Here is a 20920-nt window from a genome sequence, read left to right as displayed (position 1 = left end):
GGTCCTCAAGTCCCCACACAGTTTGATATCGCTGCACAATAGTAGAATTAGTAGTCACGTTGATGAAATAGGGTTTCATTGCTGGTCCATGTGTGTACATCCGCAGCGGTCCCAGGGGCCGCCTTACCAAATGAATCACCGTACTCGGTAGCAATTGTTCCTCCCACAAGGCTGTGAATCTCGGGACTCTTGAAACATTCGACACAGCTCACTCTTGCTATTCTGAACAATCCTTCTGCCTCTCCTTGGAGGCCTGTTGCGTTCAGCCTTCGACATGGGGATTTGGATCTGGTTGCTAGCCTTGTTGGCTGTTTTCAACATAAAAAATATTCCGTTTTCCTGGAGTGTAGGCACAAACATTCTCTAAGTCTGTCTTTGAAAGGTCTGACGTGGTTTTAAGGTTCGGTTCTTTCGCGCCCTCGGATGCGGAATGCTTCTTCATCGAAAAGCCAAAGCTATCTTCAAGCCCCATCACGTTTTTCTGCCAGCAGTGTCAACTACCCGATCACCATTGATGGAGATAGATTTCAACCTCCACAAGTCCAACTCGACCTTCTTCACCGACCTGGACGTTTCCCGGGCATACCTCAGCGGTGTTCTCCTTGGTCCTTTGTTCCTGCATGGGATCGATGGCCAGCGCTGTAACATGATTGTGGGGAATGTCGCATGTTCATTCCGCCGAGAGATTAAACCGTACAGACCGTATGAGACGTGGACCAGAATCGCCAGTTGGGACGAGAAATGGATATACATGGTCACACACTTTGTCGAGAAACGCACAGACAGGCCCGCTCGATGTGCTCTGCTCCCAGAGACCAAGACTGTCCTTGATGAGAAGCCCACAGTGTCGGAGGGACAGAAAGGCGATAGAATCGTATTCGCTTCAGCAGTCACGCAATTTGTGTGTAAGAAGGGTCGGATGACGGTGCCGCCAGCGAGAGCCTTGGCTGAGTGTGGCCTTATCCAAGTCGAGAAACAACGCGACGAAGGGTTGGACCTAGACAGCTTGCGGAACGACCCGAGTCTGATGCCACAGTCGAGGGTTAGCAGCGCTGGCCGCTCTAAAGGATCTCCAGCTGAAGACCTTAACTCGTACTTGCCGCGAGATTTGGAGATGGTCAGGGCTATCAACATGCCAGTTGTGCGGCTAATAGAAGGGTGGGATCGGGTTCATGCCCTGTTTTGCGAGGACGAAGGTGTTCTTGGACTGCATCGCGATGTTATCTAGCTGCCTGAATCATGAGACTCCAGCATCGGTTGCTGTGCACAAAGCTTCATGAGCTGGAGAAGTCATCAATCACAGACTACATTTCAATTATGTGGCCCGAGGTAGCCTGGGCGAATGGAAGGTCTTCGAAGCCGACGTCTATATTCTCGCAATTCAATACTCATCTGAGAAATCACTAATAATGCGATACATGGATCATTTTCTCAAATGAAAAAGTTGCTGCGCCTTTCCTCTCCAATATTCTGAGCTCAAATCAAAAGAGACTCGTTTCATTTGATTCCGGAAACAATCGTCAATTTCCTGACTATGTACTGACATGAACCAGCAACGGACTACTTAAATCAAAAGCCAAATCACAACTTGCCGGGGACAGGGCCGACGAGTTCCAAGTCAGTGTGGGGAATCTCCAAGTAATCCCACATGAAGTGAAACCTGTCACTGCCAAAGAATGGCTCCGCATGGCCCTTCCCATCGTGTACCCAGAACCAGGGACAACCGAACGCACCAAGGTCCTGAGAGACGCGCAAAGTGGTCGCACTGAGAGTCTTCTTGATTTCGTCGGTCTCCGCAGCTGCCATGATTTCTGCCACTTGCTCCCCGGTGAAAACCTTGAGCAGCGCAGTCTTCGTGCTGTTTGGCTTGGATAGGTCATGGTGATGAACCCACATAGCTTGGAAGAAGATATCAAAAAGTGGCTCGAGCTTGTCTGGGTGCGCCTTTTTCACATACGCAAGGCATCTTTGCGGCTGTAAGGACATCCGTGTGGCGCAGGTTAGTGATATTTCCATGACAAGACTGGCGGGAACAAGTTTACCAAGAGTGACACAATCGGAAAGAAGCCTGGGACATTGAATTTCAATCCGAAATACTTCTGAGCTCTTTGCCCATCATATCGAGAATACGCAGCCTTCGCTGGGAGAGTCCAAGGGGGCTTGTTCCCTGGAGCAGAAGTAAGTCAACTTGTACACCTTTCTGCTGGCTTGTTCGTACCACTGGAGACATTGATGCCGCCGAGAAACACAGGAATGAACCTAAGATGGCAGTGTTGAGCAAAATGCAGGACGTATGACTGCAGACCACATCTGCACTTACTCAACCTCAACGCCGGCGGACTTCAGCGCCGCACTGTTCTTTCGCAGATAGGAGAAAGCATAATAACTGTAGGCTGACACTGCGAGGCCTTTAGTAACCTGAATGGAGTGCTGAGCTGAGCTACTGACCGATGTCAATGTATGCCTCGATCTTCTTTGGCTGCATGTTGGGCGGTGGGCGAAAGCTGTAACAAATTGTGAAGTCGGACAATCTTCAAATTCAACCGATGCCAATTTGGCTTGTCTTTTCGGTGGCATATATAACATCCAGGAGTCGCCACACTCTCGCCCTTGGCGACGGCTTCTTGGGACGTGACTGAAAACGCCGAGGTTCATGATCCTCGGCGATTACGACGGTACAGGCTGGGAATGCCGCACAATCAGAGACTCGACGCATACCAATGATCAATTTATAACCTCGGCTATTGAATGAATCCTGGCCGCTGTGCTTCCTCCACATTTGCTTTGGATTAGCAGAGTTACGGTGCCGAGGCTTGTTCATCCCTATGGGGTGAGTGGGAGCACCACTGCAAGCTACATATACATGTACTTAAGAAACCAACAAGACTCCTCCACACATCGATCTTTCTGAGCAACTGACAATATAAGAAAGCTTTGACCCGACAGCTCTACCTCAATGGCTTCAAGTTCACAACCGCGGCCTGTCGCCGTAGTCATCGGCGCATCACGCGGTATCGGGCGGCAGGTAGCCATTGACCTGGCCAGCGAGGGCTACCGAGGTACCATTATCTTCCAAGTGGGCTGACAGATTATTAATGACCCCGGTATGTAGTTGTTGTGGCTGCCAAAAGCACCAGCGACGCGTCGAAAGTCTCGCCATTCCCACCAGACCCGAACTCATCCGAATCTACGATCAACACGGTGCAACGTGAGATTCAAGAAGCAGGAAAGGAGAGTCTAGCGATAGAAGTCGACACGAGGTCCCCAGAAAGCATCGAAAGGCTATTCCAGAAGACGTATGATGCTTACAAGCGCCTTGATGTGCTCATTTACAACTCTGGTGCTATATGGTGGGCACCTGTTGATCGCACGCCATTGAAGCGATTTCAGCTACTGCAAAGCGTCAATATGGAGGGTCTCTACAGCGCAGTGCAGACATCGCTGCCTCTCTTTGAGAAAAATGGCTGGAATGGCCGGATCATTGTCGTCAGCCCGCCGATTTACTCGAGATTCTTCAAGGGCAAGACAGCCTACGCCGTTGGCAAAGTTGGCATGTCTGTCCTGACTAAAGGATTGGCGGTTGACTGGAAAAGACAGGGGAAGAACAATATGGCCATTACGAGTATTTGGCCGGCCACGGTGCGTTGCTCTCAGATATTCCCGATTCAACAGACTGCTGACGTGATTACTTGTCAAGGCCATTATATCCGCAGCCACCCCCGATTCGAGGCTGCTGCCAGATCTGAGGAAACCGGTTCGTATTGCACTGTGGAAGTGTATGCCAGTCAAGCTCATGGTGAATGCAGACTATTTTTTCGGATGCGATCCTCGAGATCCTCAAGAGTCCTGCGCAGAGCGTCAGTGGGTCTCTCGTACTTGACGAAGACTTCCTCCGAGAACGAGGAATGCAAGATTTCTCCAAGTACAGCGTCGTTCCGGGATCCAGTCCTCAAAGGATCATGCCAGCAAGTTTCCCAACGCTTGCGGTCGCTGAAGAAGACGACGAAGGACTCCCTGCTAGTAGCGTAGGAGAGATCACACAGCGGGACTCCAGGATTTAGATAACTCGAGGGTACAAGTGTGCTTCTAAATAAAGGGATTATATATTAAGATTAGTTCCAACTGCCCTGATACTACTTTGCCCTGGGCTGCCACGTGGGGATAGGATTTTCACGCCCGTTTTCTTCTCGTGATTTGCAGTCTAACAAAGGAATCATGTCTCCCAACCAGGGGATGTTCACAAACATTTGCCCGTGCCATTTACACATGCCCCTTCGTTGATGCAAGGGTCAGCATAAAGATTTGCCAAAAAACATACAACAGCCGGTATTCGCTGGTCGTCACCGACCCAACTACTAATCAGCCCCTCAGCGGCTTGACTATGGGAGAGCGGACGGGATCCCGTATTTTCCACTGGGTATGGTCGTATGTGGCAGTTGAAGCCATCATTAATCTCTATAATAATAGAATCCACTAACAAACTACAGATAAGTCGCACAGCCTCCAGCCAACGTTGGCCGCCAGTCTCGGCCCCATGGTCGACGACGAAAGATTCCTCGTGCCCTGATTGACAGTCAGCCAGGTGGCTGTCCTTCTGCGCCGAAGCTTGTCCACCGAATTGATGCGTCCCATGTTCAAGAACAAGACCAGTGCAACGGCATCAAGCACTCGAGAGCCGTTCCCAGCTGCGCGACGGTCCACAGTGTTCAAGAGGCAGAGTTCGATCCGTCGCGCGCTACTTTCCCTTTGTTTAGGACAGGCCCCTTGCCATGTGTCCGTTTAGAGACATGCATCAATCACGCCGACAGCTTTCCAATGCCCAAAAATCTGCGTGTCATTCTCTCCCGTCGATTCAAACACCGTGCCTCCAGCGTCTCAGAACGATCAAAAGACCCTGATCCATCAATGTCCAACATGATGAGAACAGTCCCTTCTTTGGGTTGTCGTAGATTATGTTCCTGAATGTCCGTGCTACAATCTCTGATCTCTGCCAATCTTTTCTCCGGCCACAATCAGCCACCCGCAGACGAGCAGACGGCGACGTTTTTGTTTTCCCATTGTGTCGAGGCGTGGGCAAACGTTCCGTTGGCCGTCTAGTGCCACCTACCCGGGAGTACTGTGTGTTGTGAATGGAACTGTCATGCGAGCAATGTCTCGTCTGCACCAGGCAAGTGACCAGAGAAACATGGAATCAGGCCATAGAATAGCTGTCTTCTTATCAAGAAACGCAAGCTGGGAGACATAGGCATTTTCCTTTCCTATATCATGAAATCCCGATGCGCGTGTGCAGTGCGTTGTATGCGGGAGAGCTACCCTGGAGCTGCGAGGCTTCGGCTGTCACTCGCATGTCTTTGTCCAAGTTAGCATAGTTGCGCTCAGAATTGCACATGTTCTTACCCTGCTTGTATTTTACATCCTTTCCAATTCTGTATAGGCAGTGGATCGGTCCAATGCGTGCGTTTCCACGCGCTTCTACTTTACACAAAACGGAGGGTATACCTAACCGCAAATGTGAGGCGTGGACGTTGTGAGTTGGTCAGACAACACAAGCTGCCAACCTATCACGGGCCCAAAAACAATCAAAAAACGCGTAATGCCTAGTACTTCTATATCATGCCCGTGGAAGGCATAGCTATGAGCCCAGACATGTCGTCATTTGAACGCGTGACGCGATGCCTGTAGCCTGTAGTCTGTAGACAATTACTGTGGAGACAAGACAGACCGCGGAGCAAAATCCCCGGCTCCGCTGGTCGAACGCGCTCTGGCACCATTGATTCTGCATTGTCACACATTTGGAGACACGATTTCGTCAAATCCATAGGCACGCCGCCTACACAGCCGACTTTGCCTTCCCGCTAATGTCTACTATCATCTGGAGATCACAGATTCCCATCATGCCCAACGCCCTGCGTCCACGTGGCCCCGTCACAGCTTCGCGCGGTCCCCCAGCGCCGACTCGCTGACGAGCGTGATGTTTGGCAGCGCCCTGTCGCCCCGTGCGCCCGTCATCAGCGTGTTGACCGGCGGATTCTCGCCGTCTGGCCTCCTCCACCGCCACGCCCGCACAGCCGGCCGCGAAAGCCCGACGCCCTCCATGACATCGACGACCCAGTCTCCAATATTCGGCAGGTACTTGAAGGCATGGCCGCTGCCGCCCGTGGCCACCATGAGACCCTGCGTACGCGGCACCCGATCGACGACAAAGTGATTGTCGAACGTGTCCGTGTACCAGCAGATGCGCGTCTTGGCGATGCCAATGCCCTCGCTCGCTAGCTCGGGCATATACGCATCGAGGAAGCGCTCGATGACGCGACGGGCCTGCGCGGGAATACTGGTCAGCCTCTCGCCGACAGGGTGCTGGCCGTCGCGGTGTGCGGGCGACCACCGCGTGGCTGGGGTGCTGCGCTCCCCGCCGTCGCTGTGCCGAAGAGGGTTGGTGTACTTTGTGCCGCGGTAGCCGACCTTGAGCCAGCCGTTCTGGTCGATGGGGAAGCCGTAGAGGCCGCCCTCGGCGCCGCTGCGAATGTTCCACGTCCACGTGGGGAAGTTGTCCGGGTGCAGGCGGGCGCGGAGCGGCGAGGCGTCTGGGATGTGAAGGAGGGCGACGCTGCCGGCTGTCGCCTCACACAGACCGTCGAGCTGGGGGAGGAGGACAGGCGTCCATCCGCCGCAGGCCAGGACGGTCATGGCCGCTGCATGCGTCTTGCCATCGCGGGTCTTGATGCCCAGGACGCGTCGAGCGTTGTCCTTGGTGTCGTCGTCGTCGGCTTCATGGTCATAGCAGATGGACTCGAGGTGGCCCTCCTCGGGCCCTAGGACAAACTTGACCCCGAGCAGCTTGGCTGTATGCAGGGCGAAGCGGCACGCCTTGTCCGCGACAGCCATGCCGCCAGTCGTGTCCAGGACGCCGACGTTTGGCTTCTGTCGCTCGGCCTGGCGGAACGGGTCTAGGGCGAAGCCCATGCCCGCCGCCTCAGCCAACTGGCGGTGCCGCGGGTTGGTCGTGTCCAGCATCTTGTCTGGGTAGCCGGCGGCCTCCATGCCCTTGATGCAGGCGACCTCCCATGGGGGCAGCTCGGCGTCGGTGGACAGCGAGAGATTACCGTTCTGGACGAAGACGCGGTCGTCGTGGCTCATGCCGGTGGGCACAGTGGCGCCCGAGGCCAGCTCGTCGTTCCACTGCTTCCACGCTGCAATGGCCTCGGCCGAGAGGGCCTGGTACTCTGTCTGGGCGCCGTACGCGGACCTGATGATCTTGTTCATGTCGGCCGAGGCCCCGTCGGCGCCGTCGAGGTACGAGTAGCGCAGCGTCTCGCAGGCCTGCTTGTCGAAGACGGTGACGTTGCGGTAGCCGCGTCGGGCCAGGTGGAGGGCGGTGCTGAGGCCAAAGATGCCGCCGCCGACGATGATGATGGGTTCATTGTGGCGGGGCGGCTCTGTCGCTGGAGGTGAGGCCATGGTCGCGAGGTGATGATGGCGATATGGTGTAGGCCGTCAAGGCTCACAACTCGAGATGGGACATGAAATTAGCAGACCTCCTCTGTCCGTGGCCGAGGGGACAGCGCGCTTTCCGGTCAATCAACCCCAATGGTGTTGGCGGCGGTTGGAGAGCCCAGGATGCGACCGACGTGATAAGAAACGAGGCGCGAGTCGTGACTGACGGGCTGTCTTGGAGAGTCGAGGCCCGTGCCGGAAGGCTCCATATGCCAGGAGAGGTCGGGTTGATCCGAGACTAACTTGGGGATCTTGGTCGTCGCCTCGTCGTCGTATTCTTCCGGCCCCCGCCGTCGCCTCTGTTATCTCTCGGTGGAGACACGCCTCACGCCTGGCTTCCCCAGATTCAGTGGCTCCTACGACGTACACTAACCTCGAGGTGGACTAGTCGTAGCACTAGCGGTGGTGACTCTTGGAGTCGTGGTGACTGGAACAGCGACCCTGGAATCTGGATCGTGGACACACTGCCGATAACGACACACATACATACACAGTCTCTCTCTCTCTCTCCCCCTTCCTCTCCTCGCCCCTAATGTCCCGGGTCGCGCCAGTTATAAGATCGTCCTGGTCTCCCATTGATCTCAGCATTTCCAGAGACTGTCTCCGGCCCGCCAATCTGCAGTCTGGCCATCTCCACCGAGTCAAGCTTCAGGTTTCCTTCCTCCATACTCACATCTAGCCCTTCACACCACACGATGGGCGTCAAGGAGATCTTCACCGAGTCCACCCTGGCTCGGTACGCGGCGGCCATGTGGGCTGCGCCGCGCGAGATTGTCCTCAACCGGAGGATGCTCCTGTCGGCCGCCTTGTACGCCATGGCCGGCATCCCCATCAGTAAGAAAGACCCTTCAAACCTCCTAGGAGTGTTCTCCTAGTTGTCGTCCACCGTGCTCACTCACCACCGCAGCCTGGGACCAGGGCTCCTCCTCTGTGATGACGAACCTGCCCGGCTTCCAGGAGCACTTTGACATCAGCTCGGGCAAGGACGCGAGCCTGATCCGCAACTTTGTCTCCCTCGTCTACGTCGGCTGCGGCGTCGGCGCCGGCCTGTCCTTCTTCGTCAACGACCGCATCGGCCGCCTCTGGGCCTTTCGGCTCTACATGCTCATCTGGGTCGTCGGCCAGCTCATCGCCACCTTTGCGCCGGACATCAACGCCCTCTACGCCGCCCGCATCGTCTGCGGCCTGGGCATCGGGCCCCTGACCGTCCTGGGCACCATGGCCATTGTCGAGATCGCCCCGACGGCCATGCGCGGCCTGCTCGCCTCCTGGTTCAGCGTCGTCATGCTGCTCTCCCTCTTCCTCTCCACCTTTACCGTCTACGGCGTCTACGAGCACATGGAGCCGAGCCGCCTGCAGTACCAGGTCGTCTGGTTCGCACCTGCCTCTTTGTCGCCCTCTGCATCGCCTGCAGCTTCTTCCTCTGCGAGTCGCCCCGCTGGCTCTTCCTCGTCGGCCGCGACGACGAGGGCGTCCGCACCATTGAGCAGCTCCGCGGTCTGCCCGCCGACCACCCTGTCGTCCACGCCGAGATTGCCGAGATCAAGGCGTCCATTGCCCAGGAAAAGAGCCACTTTCACGACGCCTCGCGCGGCACCGCCATTGTCTCCATCCTCCGCGAGGCCTTTACCGTCCCCGCCAACCTGCGCCGCATCCAGCAGTCCCTCGTCTCGTACGCCCTCGCCCAGCTGTCTGGCGCCAACTCGGTTACCTCGTACCTCGTCCCCATCCTCTCCCTCATGGGCATCGGCGGCGATACCTCCCGCAGCCTCTTCCTCAGCGGCATGTACAGCATGGCCAAGTTCTTCTTCTGCCTCATCGCCTCCTTCTTCATCGACGCGCTCGGCCGTCGCAAGTCCCTCTTTGTCGGCATCACCACCCAGATGCTCTCCGACATCTACCTCGGCGTCTACATCAAGTACAAGCAGCAGGGCGACGTCTCCGACGGGGCCTCGCAGGCCGCCATTGCCGCCATCTTCATCCACGGCTTCGGCTACGCCGTCGGTAAGTCCAGTCACCTCCTTGTCTCTGACATTTGTCCCCTCTGACCCTCCCAGGCCTCCTCATCCTCCCATACGTCTTTGGCGGCGAGCTCTGGCCCAACCGCCTCCGCTCCTTTGGCAGCGCCCTGTCCCAGACGTTCCATTGGCTCTTCTACTACGGCATGAACGCCGCCATGCCCAACATCCTCTCGCAGATGGACAACTGGGGCGCCTTTATCTTCTTTGCGGGCTGGTGCTTTGTGGCCCTGCTCTACGTCTTCTTCATGGTGCCCGAGATTGCGGGCCTCAGCATGGAGGAGATGGATGCCATATTCAAGGGGCCCTGGTTCAACGCATGGCGGTCCCCGGCCAAGAGGGACACCATTGTCGGGCAGCATGCCGACCCATGCCCGTGAGTGCCCCTGCTTCGCACTGTTCCTTTGTGGTGGGGATGCTGACTATAAATTTCAGGAGAGACTCGTCCTCCTCAGGCCCCAACAAGGACAGGGCCGTCTCTGACGAGCGCGCTGTTGTCTAAGCTACTCGATAGCCACAGTGAGAAGGAGGAGAGGGTGGTTTGTGGGGGATTCTCGCCCTGTCTCGTGCGGGGATCGTACTTTTGTCCATAGTGAATATTGTTTCCGATCGTTGCCTTACGATGTTCACGTCCTGTGATTCGACATGCCATGAGCTTATCCTCTTTATGGCGCGCTTGTCCGGTTTGCCAATGGCCATTGTCGGGGTCTTGCTGGCTGTCTTTAGAGTCAGCGGGATCCGCAGGGACGGCGGTATGCGTTCATGTTGCATATGGAAGTCGAGGGCAACGCGGTGTCCGCGTCTTGAGAGAAAAATGTGGCCATGACAATGACTTGGTCTATATACACGTCTATGCTCTGGCACTGGCTGTTTGCCACCGCCCGTGACCACTTGAATCGACACCAGCTGTGGTTGTCGCCTTCCTTGTTGCTCATGGCACCGTCTCTGGCAGCGCACCCGGTGTCCTAGGTCATAGGCCATGTGGGTAGACTTCAAGTTGATAGGCCGGGGGCGTGGAGGAGACATGGAGGCTGAGATGCTGCATGCCTGGCGCGACGTCAAGTCCGGGGTCGGCATGCTGACTAATAGGTTCTTTCGCACAGCAGCACAAAACTCCATATTTCCACCTTATCGTTGGCTCAAATTCAATGCCGTTATCGCAGCCACAGATGTAACCCCCAGAATGGACGACCAGCTCCTTCGAACGGCATCCTCAACGTGGACAAGTTCCTGGTAGATTGCCTCGACTCCGAAAGCGCGTCATCTTGCTGGGGTGGGCAATTTGTTCCTCGTCCGCAAGAGCTTTTTGGTGGTACTTAAAGACCAGGTCACCAGTATACTTACCCTGTGTACACAGAGCTGGCAGCCAGATCAGGCGGGGCGTCGACTCTCGGCTTCCTCCGGCGCTTGGCCGCATCGCGAATTCACGTGCGGCACAAAGCGGGACCCGGGTAGGCAAATAGCTCCAAGGGGGGCTGGGGTTCTACCGACGAGGGATCGATCATCGGTCTACTTGCCCATGGAAGTTGGGCGATGGATGGTGCTCTTCGGACCTGGAGGTATCATCGTCACAAAGCTTTCTTGATTCTCTTGGCAAAGGTGCTCTTCGGTTCATCTAGGGGAAGGCTACGCTATAATGCGCCAGTAGGGCATTATGAGACACCATCGTCCAGCTCAGCGTGCGAAGACGTGCGCTTGAGGCTGGGCCTGCTCTGTCCCTGGAAAGTGCCGAGCAAGCTGGTCTTGGACAGCGTACACTTCAGGCTGGGCTTGGAGGTCGGTGCATGTGTGATAGGAGTGCCGCTGAATCTGACTCTGACCAAGTCGTTTTAAAGGGGTATCTTCTGCCTCGCGAGCCAGCCGGGTGTGCTCCCCCTTTCTGAAGCGCATATTGGGCGGGCAGACCACTCTTACATGACGACCATCACTCCAGTTCCTTTGCAAGCATCCACAACTCTGAGGAATCAAATGGCATCTCAGGTACTTCTCGCTCAAGGCCTTCCACGAGGCGGCCCCCATAGGCAGACATGTGACGTCGTCCACCCAGACGATCTCCGAAGGGCCTTTGCTGTGGACATGTCCCGCATGTACAGGGAAGAAGTCCCCCTATACGGTGACCTGATACGCATCGTTCAAAGCGTCAACAAGCAGGCATTTGCTAGCTCCGTCAACCCAGACACCCTCGAGCGCTTGACCCTTGAGCGACATGGTGCCATCCGCCTGGGAACGCCCTCCGAGCTACGCACTGTGAGTCGTATCTTCGCCGTGCTCGGCATGCAGCCGGTGGGCTACTACGACCTTTCCGCTGCCGGCCTCCCGATGCACGCGACCTGCTTCAGGCCGGTCCAAGTCAGCTCCCTAGCGACCAACCCATTCCGCGTCTTCACCACGCTCCTGCGGCCCCAGCTGATCCGCTCCCAGGAGGCCCGGTCCCTGGCGAAGCGCATGCTCTCCAAGCGCAACATTTTCAGTGCCGAGCTGATCCAGATGCTGAGCACCGCTGAGGAACAGGGAGGACTCGACCCCGAGCAGGCTGGCATCTTCATCCACGAGGCTCTCAAGACATTCAGCTGGGCTCCCGTGGCCGCTGCGACGGCGAAGGAATATGAGCTCCTCAAGGCACAGCATCCCATCCTGGCCGACATTGCCTGCTTCAAGATAGCCCATATCAATCACCTGACCCCGCGAAAGCTCAACATTACCCTGGCACAGGCGCCCATGCTCGAGGAGGGACTGCGTGTCAAGGATAGGATCGAGGGCCCGCCCCGCCGGCGCTGGCCCATCTTGCTGAGACAGACGAGCTTCTTGGCGCTAGAAGAGGCGATCAAGTTCATCAGAGACGGCGAGGGTGACGAAAAGCAGGATCTGATTCAGGGCTCTCACAAGGCTCGTTTCGGGGAGATTGAGGAGTGTGGTGCCGCCGTCACACCCGCCGGACGCGCCTTATACGACAAGCTTCTTGCCATTGCAATGGAGAAGTCGGCGGGACAAGACTCCTCAGCCGCCGACGCAATCACGGAATCCGTATTTCAGGAGTTCCCGGACGACTGGGCCCAGCTTCGCGCCCGCGGGCTGGTCTATTGCGAGTACGAGTGCACTGGCAAGGCCGTGCCAGACACCATGGCAGTCGACTTGGACCTGGACCTGGCGGACAGGTCGGCCGTCGTGGAGGCCTTGCTGGCGCAGGGCGTGCTGGAAACGAAGCCCATCACGTACGAGGACTTTCTCCCCTTCTCGGCTGCGGGCATATTCCAGTCCAACCTAGGTGGCAAATCCACGCAGAATGACCTGCCAATCTTGTCAGGCTCGAGTGACCAGCATGGGCTGGCAGCGGCAATGGGCCGGTCGATTCTGGACTCTGATGAGCTGTACGCTGCCGCTGAGCAAGGGAGTCTGAACTCGTGTCTCCAAAAGCTGGCTGCGGGCTACAAGGCCTGAAGCATTTGAGTGTTTCTCCTGCTACTCCTTTGCTCGTGCTGGGACACGATCTTGTGGTTTCCTACCAGCTAGCCGCAGATGTTGAAGAATAAACCTATCAATAGTGCACATTGAATTGCCAATTATGTGGAAATCATAGAGTCCCTGTAGCTGTTTCATCAGAGCTTTTGGACACACGCCTGAGTCTCGGTCGTCAGCATAAGGTACCCGTTGATGTACAAGCGACACAGCACATCGTATAGCCAGACAAGGCTGGGATCATGGTTCCATCGCGCACCGGGAGTACTCGCATGAATCCAAGCACTGCCATCCATGGCCCTCGACACGAGATTTGGGTTCGGCAATCCCCGAGTCTGGCAAGACCAGGCGAATGTGCACTGTCTCCGTTATCCGGAACTTTCCTGGGATGGTACAGCATTCCGACCGGAGCGGATGCCAGGGACACTGACTATGACAACGACTGATCGTTACCTCATCAGCGACGCCATGTGCCGAGCTTCGTCTCAGACACCCACAGCAAGCAAGCTGCATCAGGCTCTTTTTATAGGGACTAGTGCAGCCGATCGGGGCAGTGTTCGGTCTTTCACCTTGTCAGTCGCATGTTTGCATCTTTCGTAATGCGATCTGCTGGTAGAGTGAGGCGGCTGCGCACGCTATCACCTGGCCTTTTGCCAGGAGCAGCGGGCCCTTGGGCTTTTGGCGCAGCATACCAGGCACGCCATGGCATCCGCCATCATCCACACGTCAGGACATTCCGCCAGCTGAGCAGGGTACAAAGTTCATGCCACAAGAAACCAACCCTTGACCAGGCGGCAAACCGTCCGACCGCAGCTGTATCTCGCCTGGGTCTAGCAATCGGCGTTCTCGGTGCCCTTGCTTCTGCCGCCTTTCTTTGGACCAAGACATCCGATCAAACCCGGGCAAAGGTGCTGAACCACGACAGTGTCTTTACTACTGGGTATGCAAGCACTGAAGACATGGTAAAGGTAAGTGTTCCGAAATCGTACCCGTCCCAAAGACAAAAGTCTGATATGAGGAATCGTTGAGGCCATTGATGAGATCCGCAACGAGCTAGGCGGCTCGGACGATGCTGTCTCCACGGACGACGAGGATCTCAAGGCTCATGGCTTCTCCGAGTGGTCATCTGTCAACGTCGATGTGCTGCCTGTGGCTGTGGCCTACCCGCGGTCAACCGACCAAGTGAGCACAATCGCCCGCATCTGCCACAAGTACAAGGTCCCCGTCATTCCGTACAGCGGTGGCAGCAGTCTGGAGGGGCATACCGCGGCTCCGTTTGGTGGTGTAAGCGTTGACTTTGCTTTCATGGACCGAGTACTCGAGGTTCGGGAGGCAGACATGGACGTGACAGTGCAGCCCGGTATAACATGGTCAGATTTGAACCTCGAGCTTGAGAAGAGAGGAACCGGCTATTTCTTTCCAATCGACCCAGGTCAGTCACCGTCTCTGCTCGAGTTCTTGGACTGACGTACGGGCCAGCGCCGTCCGCCAAGATCGGAGGCATGGTTGCCACAAACTGCTCCGGAACCAACGCAGTTCGGTACGGGACAATGAGAGACTGGGTCATCAACATGACCGTTGTCCTGGCCGATGGGAGCATCATCAAAACCAGACGCCGGCCTCGAAAATGCTCTGCTGGCTATAACCTGAACGGCCTACTGGTCGGCTCCGAAGGAACACTGGGCATCGTCACCGAGGCAACGCTCAAGCTCGCTGCCATTCCTGAGCACTTCTCTGTCGCGGTCGTCCCATTCCCATCGCTCAAGGGGGCCGTTTCAGCTGCCGCGGCCGTCATCCGCAAAGGCGTCCCGGTCGCTGCCCTCGAGCTCATGGATGAGGAACAGATGAGGATCGTGAACGAAGGTGGCGCCACAAGGCCCCGGGTGTGGAAGGAGACGTCGACCCTATTCTTTAAGTTCTCCGGGACCGAGGGCACGGTGCTCGATAATATTGAAACAGTCAAAGCTCTTGTCAAGCCATTCGGACCAGATGCGTTTGAGTTTGCCAGAGACAAGAAGGAGCAAGAGTCCCTTTGGTCCGCGCGCAAGGAGTCTCTGTACTCTTTGCTTGCTTTGCGCAAGGAGGGACAGATCCTGTGTACGTCGACGTGTCCGCAGATCGTTCCTTGCCGGACGCACCTGCTCCCCATCCCGGTCATCCTATTCGACAGAGGCTAACGCGTAGGACTCTCGCAGGGAACACAGACGTCGCCGTGCCCTTGGGGGCGCTGGCACGCGTTATTGAGGAGAGCAAGAGCGAGGCCAAGAGTCTTGGACTGAGTGTTTGCGTCAAGGGTCATGTTGGCGACGGCAATTTCCACGAAAACATCACCTACAGTCCGAGGGACCCAATCGAGGCGGCCAACACCGAGAAAGCGGTGAAGAACATGGTGAAGAGGGCTCTCGAGGCAGAGGGTACCTGTACAGGAGAGCACGGCATCGGGTACGGGAAGAAGAAAGCGCTTTCCGCCGAAGTTGGCGATGGCACCTTGCTTGTCATGGTGAGTCGCGCTCATTTCTGCTTTGCTCTGTCGTGCCGCTGCTAACCTCTTGCTCGATCAGAAAATGCTCAAGAAGACCCTTGACCCGCATTGGATATTGTCAGTCCAATCCTTGTGATTCTTCGCATCCCGAGTCGTTGACACTGACCCGTTGACACAGAAACCCCGGAAAGATCTTTGACCCTTGATCGGCCGCTCTTGCTGGGAGCCGACAATGGCCTCAAAGAGTAGTTGTCCCTAGACAGTGTTGGGTTGAAGAAATTGAGTATCAAGATCTTTGAGGTGTTGCCGTAAGGGTACGGCTCATGACGAAAACTCGCTGGTGTTATCCCTCTTGGGGAAACGAGCTGGGTTGATGGGATGCCGCGAAATGGTTCCATGCGCCACGCAATCTTGGTTCTGGGTCATGTCGGATCTTGAGTCCATGAAAAAAGTGTTGCCGGCGGGCTTCCTGCGGATTCAGAGTTTCGGGTGCTATTTTCGAGACTCAAGTCGAATAAGTGGTATGAGAAGCCGGTGATCGATAGTCGAGTAGTGCGAGGAGCTGGGATCCAACGAAACGCAGATATGAACCATGGGCAGAATTGCATTGATCCAGGAACTGCCATCGACAAGCAAACTTATTAACACATCATCGATTCGTCAATTTGAACTCGACAGCTTCGTGCAGAGGTGAAATATTGACGTCGGTCATATTCGGGACGAATGGCTCTTCTGTCCAGTCTGCTTCAATTAGCCAGTGCATAGCGATAGTGTCTGCAGAAACATATTGAACGATTTCCTTGGGACGAATAGCGAGGACCTCCACCAAGGGACAATCCGTACCATCGAGGTAAAGTAGGCGAGAATCAAATAATATAGCCTGGGCAAGCACAAATTCGTTTTCCTGTGCTGCGGTCCGAAAACGACAACATGCCAGTCGGGGCTCATTGTGCCCCTATCACCGGATGAGAGACAGGAAACCCAGACTGGCGGCGAGATGCGAAGCAAGAATTCGAGCCGGCAATTTTCATGAAGCAACAAGGTCCAGTTGCGACATTGCGCGTAGGCTGGACGCCGCGGGAGCGTGGCTTGAACCTGAACGAAACCCCAACACCGCCATTGGAGACCGCAGACAAGATACGAGTGCAAGGGCAAGTCGTGAATTTATGGTGGCCGCACAGAATAGACTTCCGATGTCGAGTGTCGCCTGATTGGCATGCAGTGGTGATTTGGCTTGTACGGCAGTCCGTCTGGGCGACACTAAGGATTGTGACCACAAGCGGTGAGACCGCGCGATGGGGGCAGGATTGAGTGCCAGCAACAGACTCCCAGACGGGCCAGCACTGTCGGTTCGCAATGCCAGCGAGGCGCTCTTTTTGATTAAACCAGTCAAAGAGCCTGCGGTAGTCTCGTTGGTAAGAGGCACTTGGCCTCGAGAGCCTTCAACCCTAAACGAGTTCTCCATGCGAACGTAGACGCGCCTGCCTCCGCAAGATTGGAGGTCTGGTTGAAGATTCGTGAGCCTTCACGAACCGAAGCCACCCGGACGGGATCAATGATTCCTGTACCGTTGAAGTAAAACTGGATTCACGTGTGTGCCCATCTCCGGCACGGCTTCGAGGACTGTGTATTGACCGGAGTCGCGATGCCGACGAGCGTGGTCGAAATCGAGGATCGAAGCCGCGATGGCGATTATGATCAGCAAGACGCCTGGCAAATTCGCTGCCTGTAGACAAAGTACATTTCTGGCAGCACGCACTTTCAAGACTTTCAGGTGTCGTCTTTTCTTCGGGATTTATCTTCGTCTTGTGTGTTTCTTTACCAGATCAGACCGTTGTGGCCAAAGTAGTCTTGGAACACGGCGAAGTCGCTGTGGTTAAGCAGCATAGCCCCAATGAGTCTGGCTTCGCTTGATCAAATCTTCGCGCTCTTCGACTGCAGTCGCATGTACGGCGATCAACCACGGCTAGGGTTTGATAACCATGGATGTGTCGTAGAGAATGTCCAGTAATTGTGATGGACGCCAGCGGATTTGACACATTCGTCGCACAGAGTAGGCGGTCTATACATGCCGCCCTAGACTCTTGTCTGTATCGTGTGGTCCGTAGCGCGCGATGAATCTGCCCCCAATCACGAATGAAACTTGGACTTCAAGAGCCAACAATGAATTCCTTCCATATTGTGATGCGGCGTAGGCTTCAGGGGGGGTGATGAGGCTCGAAGCTTCAAGGGCGCTAGTCCGGGTGATGTCTTGATCCGTTAGGTTAGCGCGTGCCTTTTCGGTGTTTCCACGCATCGTGATCTTCGCCATATGTTGTGGACGTCCATGAGGTACTGTGCCGAACAGTGCCGTGCGGATATTGATATTAGGCATGTCCTCTCCAGAATCCACGCGACTTTGAGACAGGGAAGCCCAGGACCGCCAAATCAGCGGTGACAACCTCAAATCCCGCTCCTGAACACCTGCGCTGTCGGCGAGGCCCAAATTGTTACATCTGTGACAACGAATTCTGGGTGCGTTGGGAGGCCTCCGCAATCATTCGGGGCGTCCTCGATCAACTGATGTCAAGAACCAGGTGCGCTTTTGCGTTTTCCATTAACTTCCTGTTGCTTCTGGGTGACTGTAGACAAGACCCTCCTCGTCACCTGTCTTGACGCGAGGCACACATGCTCCATGGGTTCAACTGGCTGTTGATGGGTGCCTGTCGAGTTTGCATAACCCATCTAGGCATTGTTAGAACCATGAGACTGTGGCGCAACACACAGGTCGCTCGTACAGTACGAAGGTACGTCCTGGTTGGATAGTGTCGAAGTTTGCCAAGTGCAACCCGACAGGTCGTCGGGCTTTCTGGGGGGTCGAGACAATAATTTGGGGGGAAATTAGGCAATGCTAGGTTTTTTAGGACTCTGTGTCGTGGCCATGACATGGTTTGGGCCATTTTGTCGGATGAGAAGGGGCTGAGACCAGCCAGACTATCTGACAGTACGTCTGGCATGAAAGAAAGGTCATATTCTGAACTGGCCGGTGATGGTGCCGAAGTAGGCAACAAGCTTTGTCTGGCAAAGTGGTCATGGTGCTGCACTGTCCGGAAGGAGCTTGGCAGCGCTCTCGCGTTACAAGAAGCAGGTCCCGGTTCGATGGCGGCGAGCGGGTGACGGCGGAATGAGACTCATCGCTGCTCTTCTCCCTGGGGCCACGAGCCCACGGGCCACGATCCAGGCGCCAATGGCCAGATCTCTGCCGCAACCACGACAAGAGACTTTGAAGTACAGACATTCGAGCATGAGCAATGCCCAGGAGGGCGCGCGGTTCTTGGCCTTCTCTGCTTTTAACTCGGTTGCGGGTTTGTCCTTCTTTAACCGAGGCTCGATAGCCAGCTCCTCTGCGTCCTCCTTCTTGTCCTCCTTATCGCCAAGGGAGATATCTTGCGCCATAAGCTCGCCCGCCTTCTTCTCTTCAGCCTCCTCCGTCGGCGCCTCATCTACGGACTCCTTGTGCGCTTAAACCATCTCCTGAACCGAATTGATCATATCGGCAATGTCTTCCGCGCTTGACGGCTTGCCAACATTAGGTACGTTGATATTGACTTCGGTGGTAATGAGCTTGGACTCGGGACCCTTGCTACCCTTGGCGATCTCTTCCTCAACTTCGACCGAAACCTTGGCGTCCTCCTCGCGGGGCTCGAGCACGATTTGAGTTTCGAAATCAGTCGTCTTTATTTCCACGTCTTGATTGCGAGGGAGGACCTATGTCGGCTTCGGATGGACAAGGAAGAGGCAGCCGTCCACTGAGCGCAGAAATGATGTTCTTGTCTTTTCTTAGAACAAAAAGAATTGTGGCTCGCGGAGCGGATGCTGAAGAGCAATCCAGAAGCCTGGGGCAGCCGGCAAAGCGCACGCTCGGCTTCAAGGCTCGCCGAAGGCCCGCTCTGTCATTCTGGTAGTATGTCAATTGTTCTTGAGATGCAGCTCAGGTGCTCGATGTATATTCACAGCGTTGACGCAGTGCCCGCGTTGATGAGTGCCAGCCAGTCGAGATCAAGGCGACTAGAAAGAGTGCGCGCCGTAGTAAGATGCTGGACTTTTCGTGTTAATCGTATCTGTCTGCACTGTCATGGCTAAACAGACAGCCCTTCGATCGCTGTGACGTGGAGAAAACGTGAAGTAGTACTGAGCCTTCCCCTGGTGCGCCCCGGGCTCTGGAGCGGTGGATGCCGACCAATGAGGATATAATCAACTGACTTGACCTTGCCCTAGATGCCTCGGATTTCGTGTCCTACTGCCCCAGGAGGCAATTGCAGCCGCAACTGAAGCCCAGATGACAAGGGGATGCCTTGACTTTGGAAACACATTAGTCTCGAGGTTGAGACTGCCTCCTGCAGAAATGCAGTGGTGAAATCGGTTCTGTCCATCGACGTTGTGGCAATACCAGTGGAATGAAAGCTTGAGAATCATCACCGGTCGTTGTTGTACATTCAATCGCCCTGGCATTGTATTCGAGATCGTGTTGTTTGATACCAGGTCAGTCGGGCGGTGCCGAAACAGTTTAGCTCGCGTGGTTGGTGCTGGCTGGTACAAAGTTCATGAAGTCGGAGAGGTCACTGCTTTGTCTCAAAAGCTGGGGGAAGTCAATTCCGCATCCGGAGAAGAGAAGAGGGTATCAGGTCCGAGGGATAAGGACTGGCTCTAATGCAAGGTTGATTGACGGGCGATGAGGCGTTTTCGGAATCAGAGCGGCACGTTTCGAGGGTGACAAAAGCCTGTTCGGATGGGCTTGTTTCCCCGGTGTGGTGTCGCGGGTGATGTTGAGAATAGAACATTTTCTTGGTCGCCTCGGCCATCTGTGTCCAAGTCCAGCATCCCTAGAGTATCCGCGAGTTCCACTATGGACACTTGAGCGGGCCTTGCCGGACGGCTAAGGTTCTGGTTTAATTGGTCCTGACTTTCAGGTTGCAAGAATATCTGCAAATGTCAGCACCATGTTGTACATATGTCCATGTCGCTAATCTTACTTGAACCCAGCGCCACTACTAGCTTCCGCTAAAGGGGTTGCAGCTTCTGGGCGACACATAGGCTGCGACGCAGCACAAAGAGTTCTTTGGAGATTTTTTCTGTCTTAGACTCGCTGAATCTTCGTGTCGACTTCCGACAGGCAGTCGAAAGAAAATCGAGTTGGCGGCCAGCTGAAGGGGGATCACCCGCTTCACAAGGCAATATAACGATCAGGACAGGACGAGAGGGAGAATCGAGTACTTGTGCGGCCAGTTCCCGCGACGGTGCGGGATTCCTGGGTCTATAACGTCCAAAGTAAGCGCGGGAAACCAACAACACATTCTCTCCGGACTTACTAGATCGGCACCGACTGCCTGCCCGTTTCTGAGGTCTCCCTGGCCACAACGTAGCAAAACAGGTCACAGCCTCATGTTGAGGATGTGGGAGATTTCGCGTTTGTTCTGTCTGCACTGATTCG

General features: G+C 55.5%; 8 protein-coding genes across 8 annotated transcripts; 5 read left to right on the top strand and 3 right to left on the bottom strand.

Annotated features, from left to right (window-relative positions):
• Positions 1-34: 34 nt before the first annotated feature.
• Positions 35-1362, top strand: F5Z01DRAFT_340805 (uncharacterized protein). Its single transcript, XM_046259206.1, has 2 exons — positions 35-346; positions 401-1362. The coding sequence occupies exons 1-2, from the start codon at positions 275-277 to the stop codon at positions 1226-1228; spliced, it is 900 nt and encodes a 299-aa protein (XP_046114742.1). The 5' UTR covers positions 35-274; the 3' UTR covers positions 1229-1362.
• Positions 1363-1581: 219 nt separating this feature from the next.
• On the bottom strand, positions 1582-2485 carry F5Z01DRAFT_683674 (DSBA family oxidoreductase; the record flags this gene model as incomplete). Its single annotated transcript, XM_046265869.1, has 5 exons — positions 1582-1974; positions 2043-2167; positions 2219-2259; positions 2321-2399; positions 2449-2485. 5 exons carry the CDS (start codon positions 2483-2485, stop codon positions 1582-1584), a joined length of 675 nt encoding a protein of 224 aa, XP_046114741.1.
• Positions 2486-2920: 435 nt separating this feature from the next.
• Positions 2921-4077, top strand: F5Z01DRAFT_665023 (short chain dehydrogenase). Its single transcript, XM_046264138.1, has 4 exons — positions 2921-3059; positions 3113-3639; positions 3698-3754; positions 3807-4077. The coding sequence occupies exons 1-4, from the start codon at positions 2957-2959 to the stop codon at positions 4059-4061; spliced, it is 942 nt and encodes a 313-aa protein (XP_046114740.1). The 5' UTR covers positions 2921-2956; the 3' UTR covers positions 4062-4077.
• A 1815-nt stretch (positions 4078-5892) lies between these two features.
• F5Z01DRAFT_340754 (putative sarcosine oxidase) lies at positions 5893-7943 on the bottom strand. The gene has a single exon (XM_046259205.1). It carries the CDS (start codon positions 7456-7458, stop codon positions 5926-5928), a length of 1533 nt encoding a protein of 510 aa, XP_046114739.1. The 5' UTR covers positions 7459-7943; the 3' UTR covers positions 5893-5925.
• Positions 7944-8189: 246 nt separating this feature from the next.
• On the top strand, positions 8190-10014 carry F5Z01DRAFT_639901 (general substrate transporter; the record flags this gene model as incomplete). Its single annotated transcript, XM_046262475.1, has 5 exons — positions 8190-8328; positions 8402-8867; positions 8909-9498; positions 9552-9888; positions 9948-10014. 5 exons carry the CDS (start codon positions 8190-8192, stop codon positions 10012-10014), a joined length of 1599 nt encoding a protein of 532 aa, XP_046114738.1.
• Positions 10015-11480: 1466 nt separating this feature from the next.
• On the top strand, positions 11481-12950 carry F5Z01DRAFT_628720 (uncharacterized protein; the record flags this gene model as incomplete). The annotated part of the gene is made up of 1 exon (XM_046261619.1): positions 11481-12950. The coding sequence occupies one exon, from the start codon at positions 11481-11483 to the stop codon at positions 12948-12950; it is 1470 nt and encodes a 489-aa protein (XP_046114737.1).
• Positions 12951-13927: 977 nt separating this feature from the next.
• Positions 13928-15656, top strand: F5Z01DRAFT_677485 (uncharacterized protein; the record flags this gene model as incomplete). Its single annotated transcript, XM_046265356.1, has 6 exons — positions 13928-13936; positions 13998-14400; positions 14448-15065; positions 15164-15468; positions 15530-15567; positions 15629-15656. The coding sequence occupies 6 exons, from the start codon at positions 13928-13930 to the stop codon at positions 15654-15656; spliced, it is 1401 nt and encodes a 466-aa protein (XP_046114736.1).
• Positions 15657-18564: 2908 nt separating this feature from the next.
• Positions 18565-18885, bottom strand: F5Z01DRAFT_639898 (uncharacterized protein; the record flags this gene model as incomplete). The annotated part of the gene is made up of 1 exon (XM_046262474.1): positions 18565-18885. The coding sequence occupies one exon, from the start codon at positions 18883-18885 to the stop codon at positions 18565-18567; it is 321 nt and encodes a 106-aa protein (XP_046114735.1).
• Positions 18886-20920: the final 2035 nt, after the last annotated feature.

Source organism: Emericellopsis atlantica (genome assembly GCF_019669845.1).
Source record: "Emericellopsis atlantica unplaced genomic scaffold F5Z01scaffold_32, whole genome shotgun sequence".
Lineage (NCBI taxonomy): Eukaryota > Fungi > Ascomycota > Sordariomycetes > Hypocreales > Bionectriaceae > Emericellopsis > Emericellopsis atlantica.
This window is presented reverse-complemented; position numbering and strand designations above follow the sequence as displayed.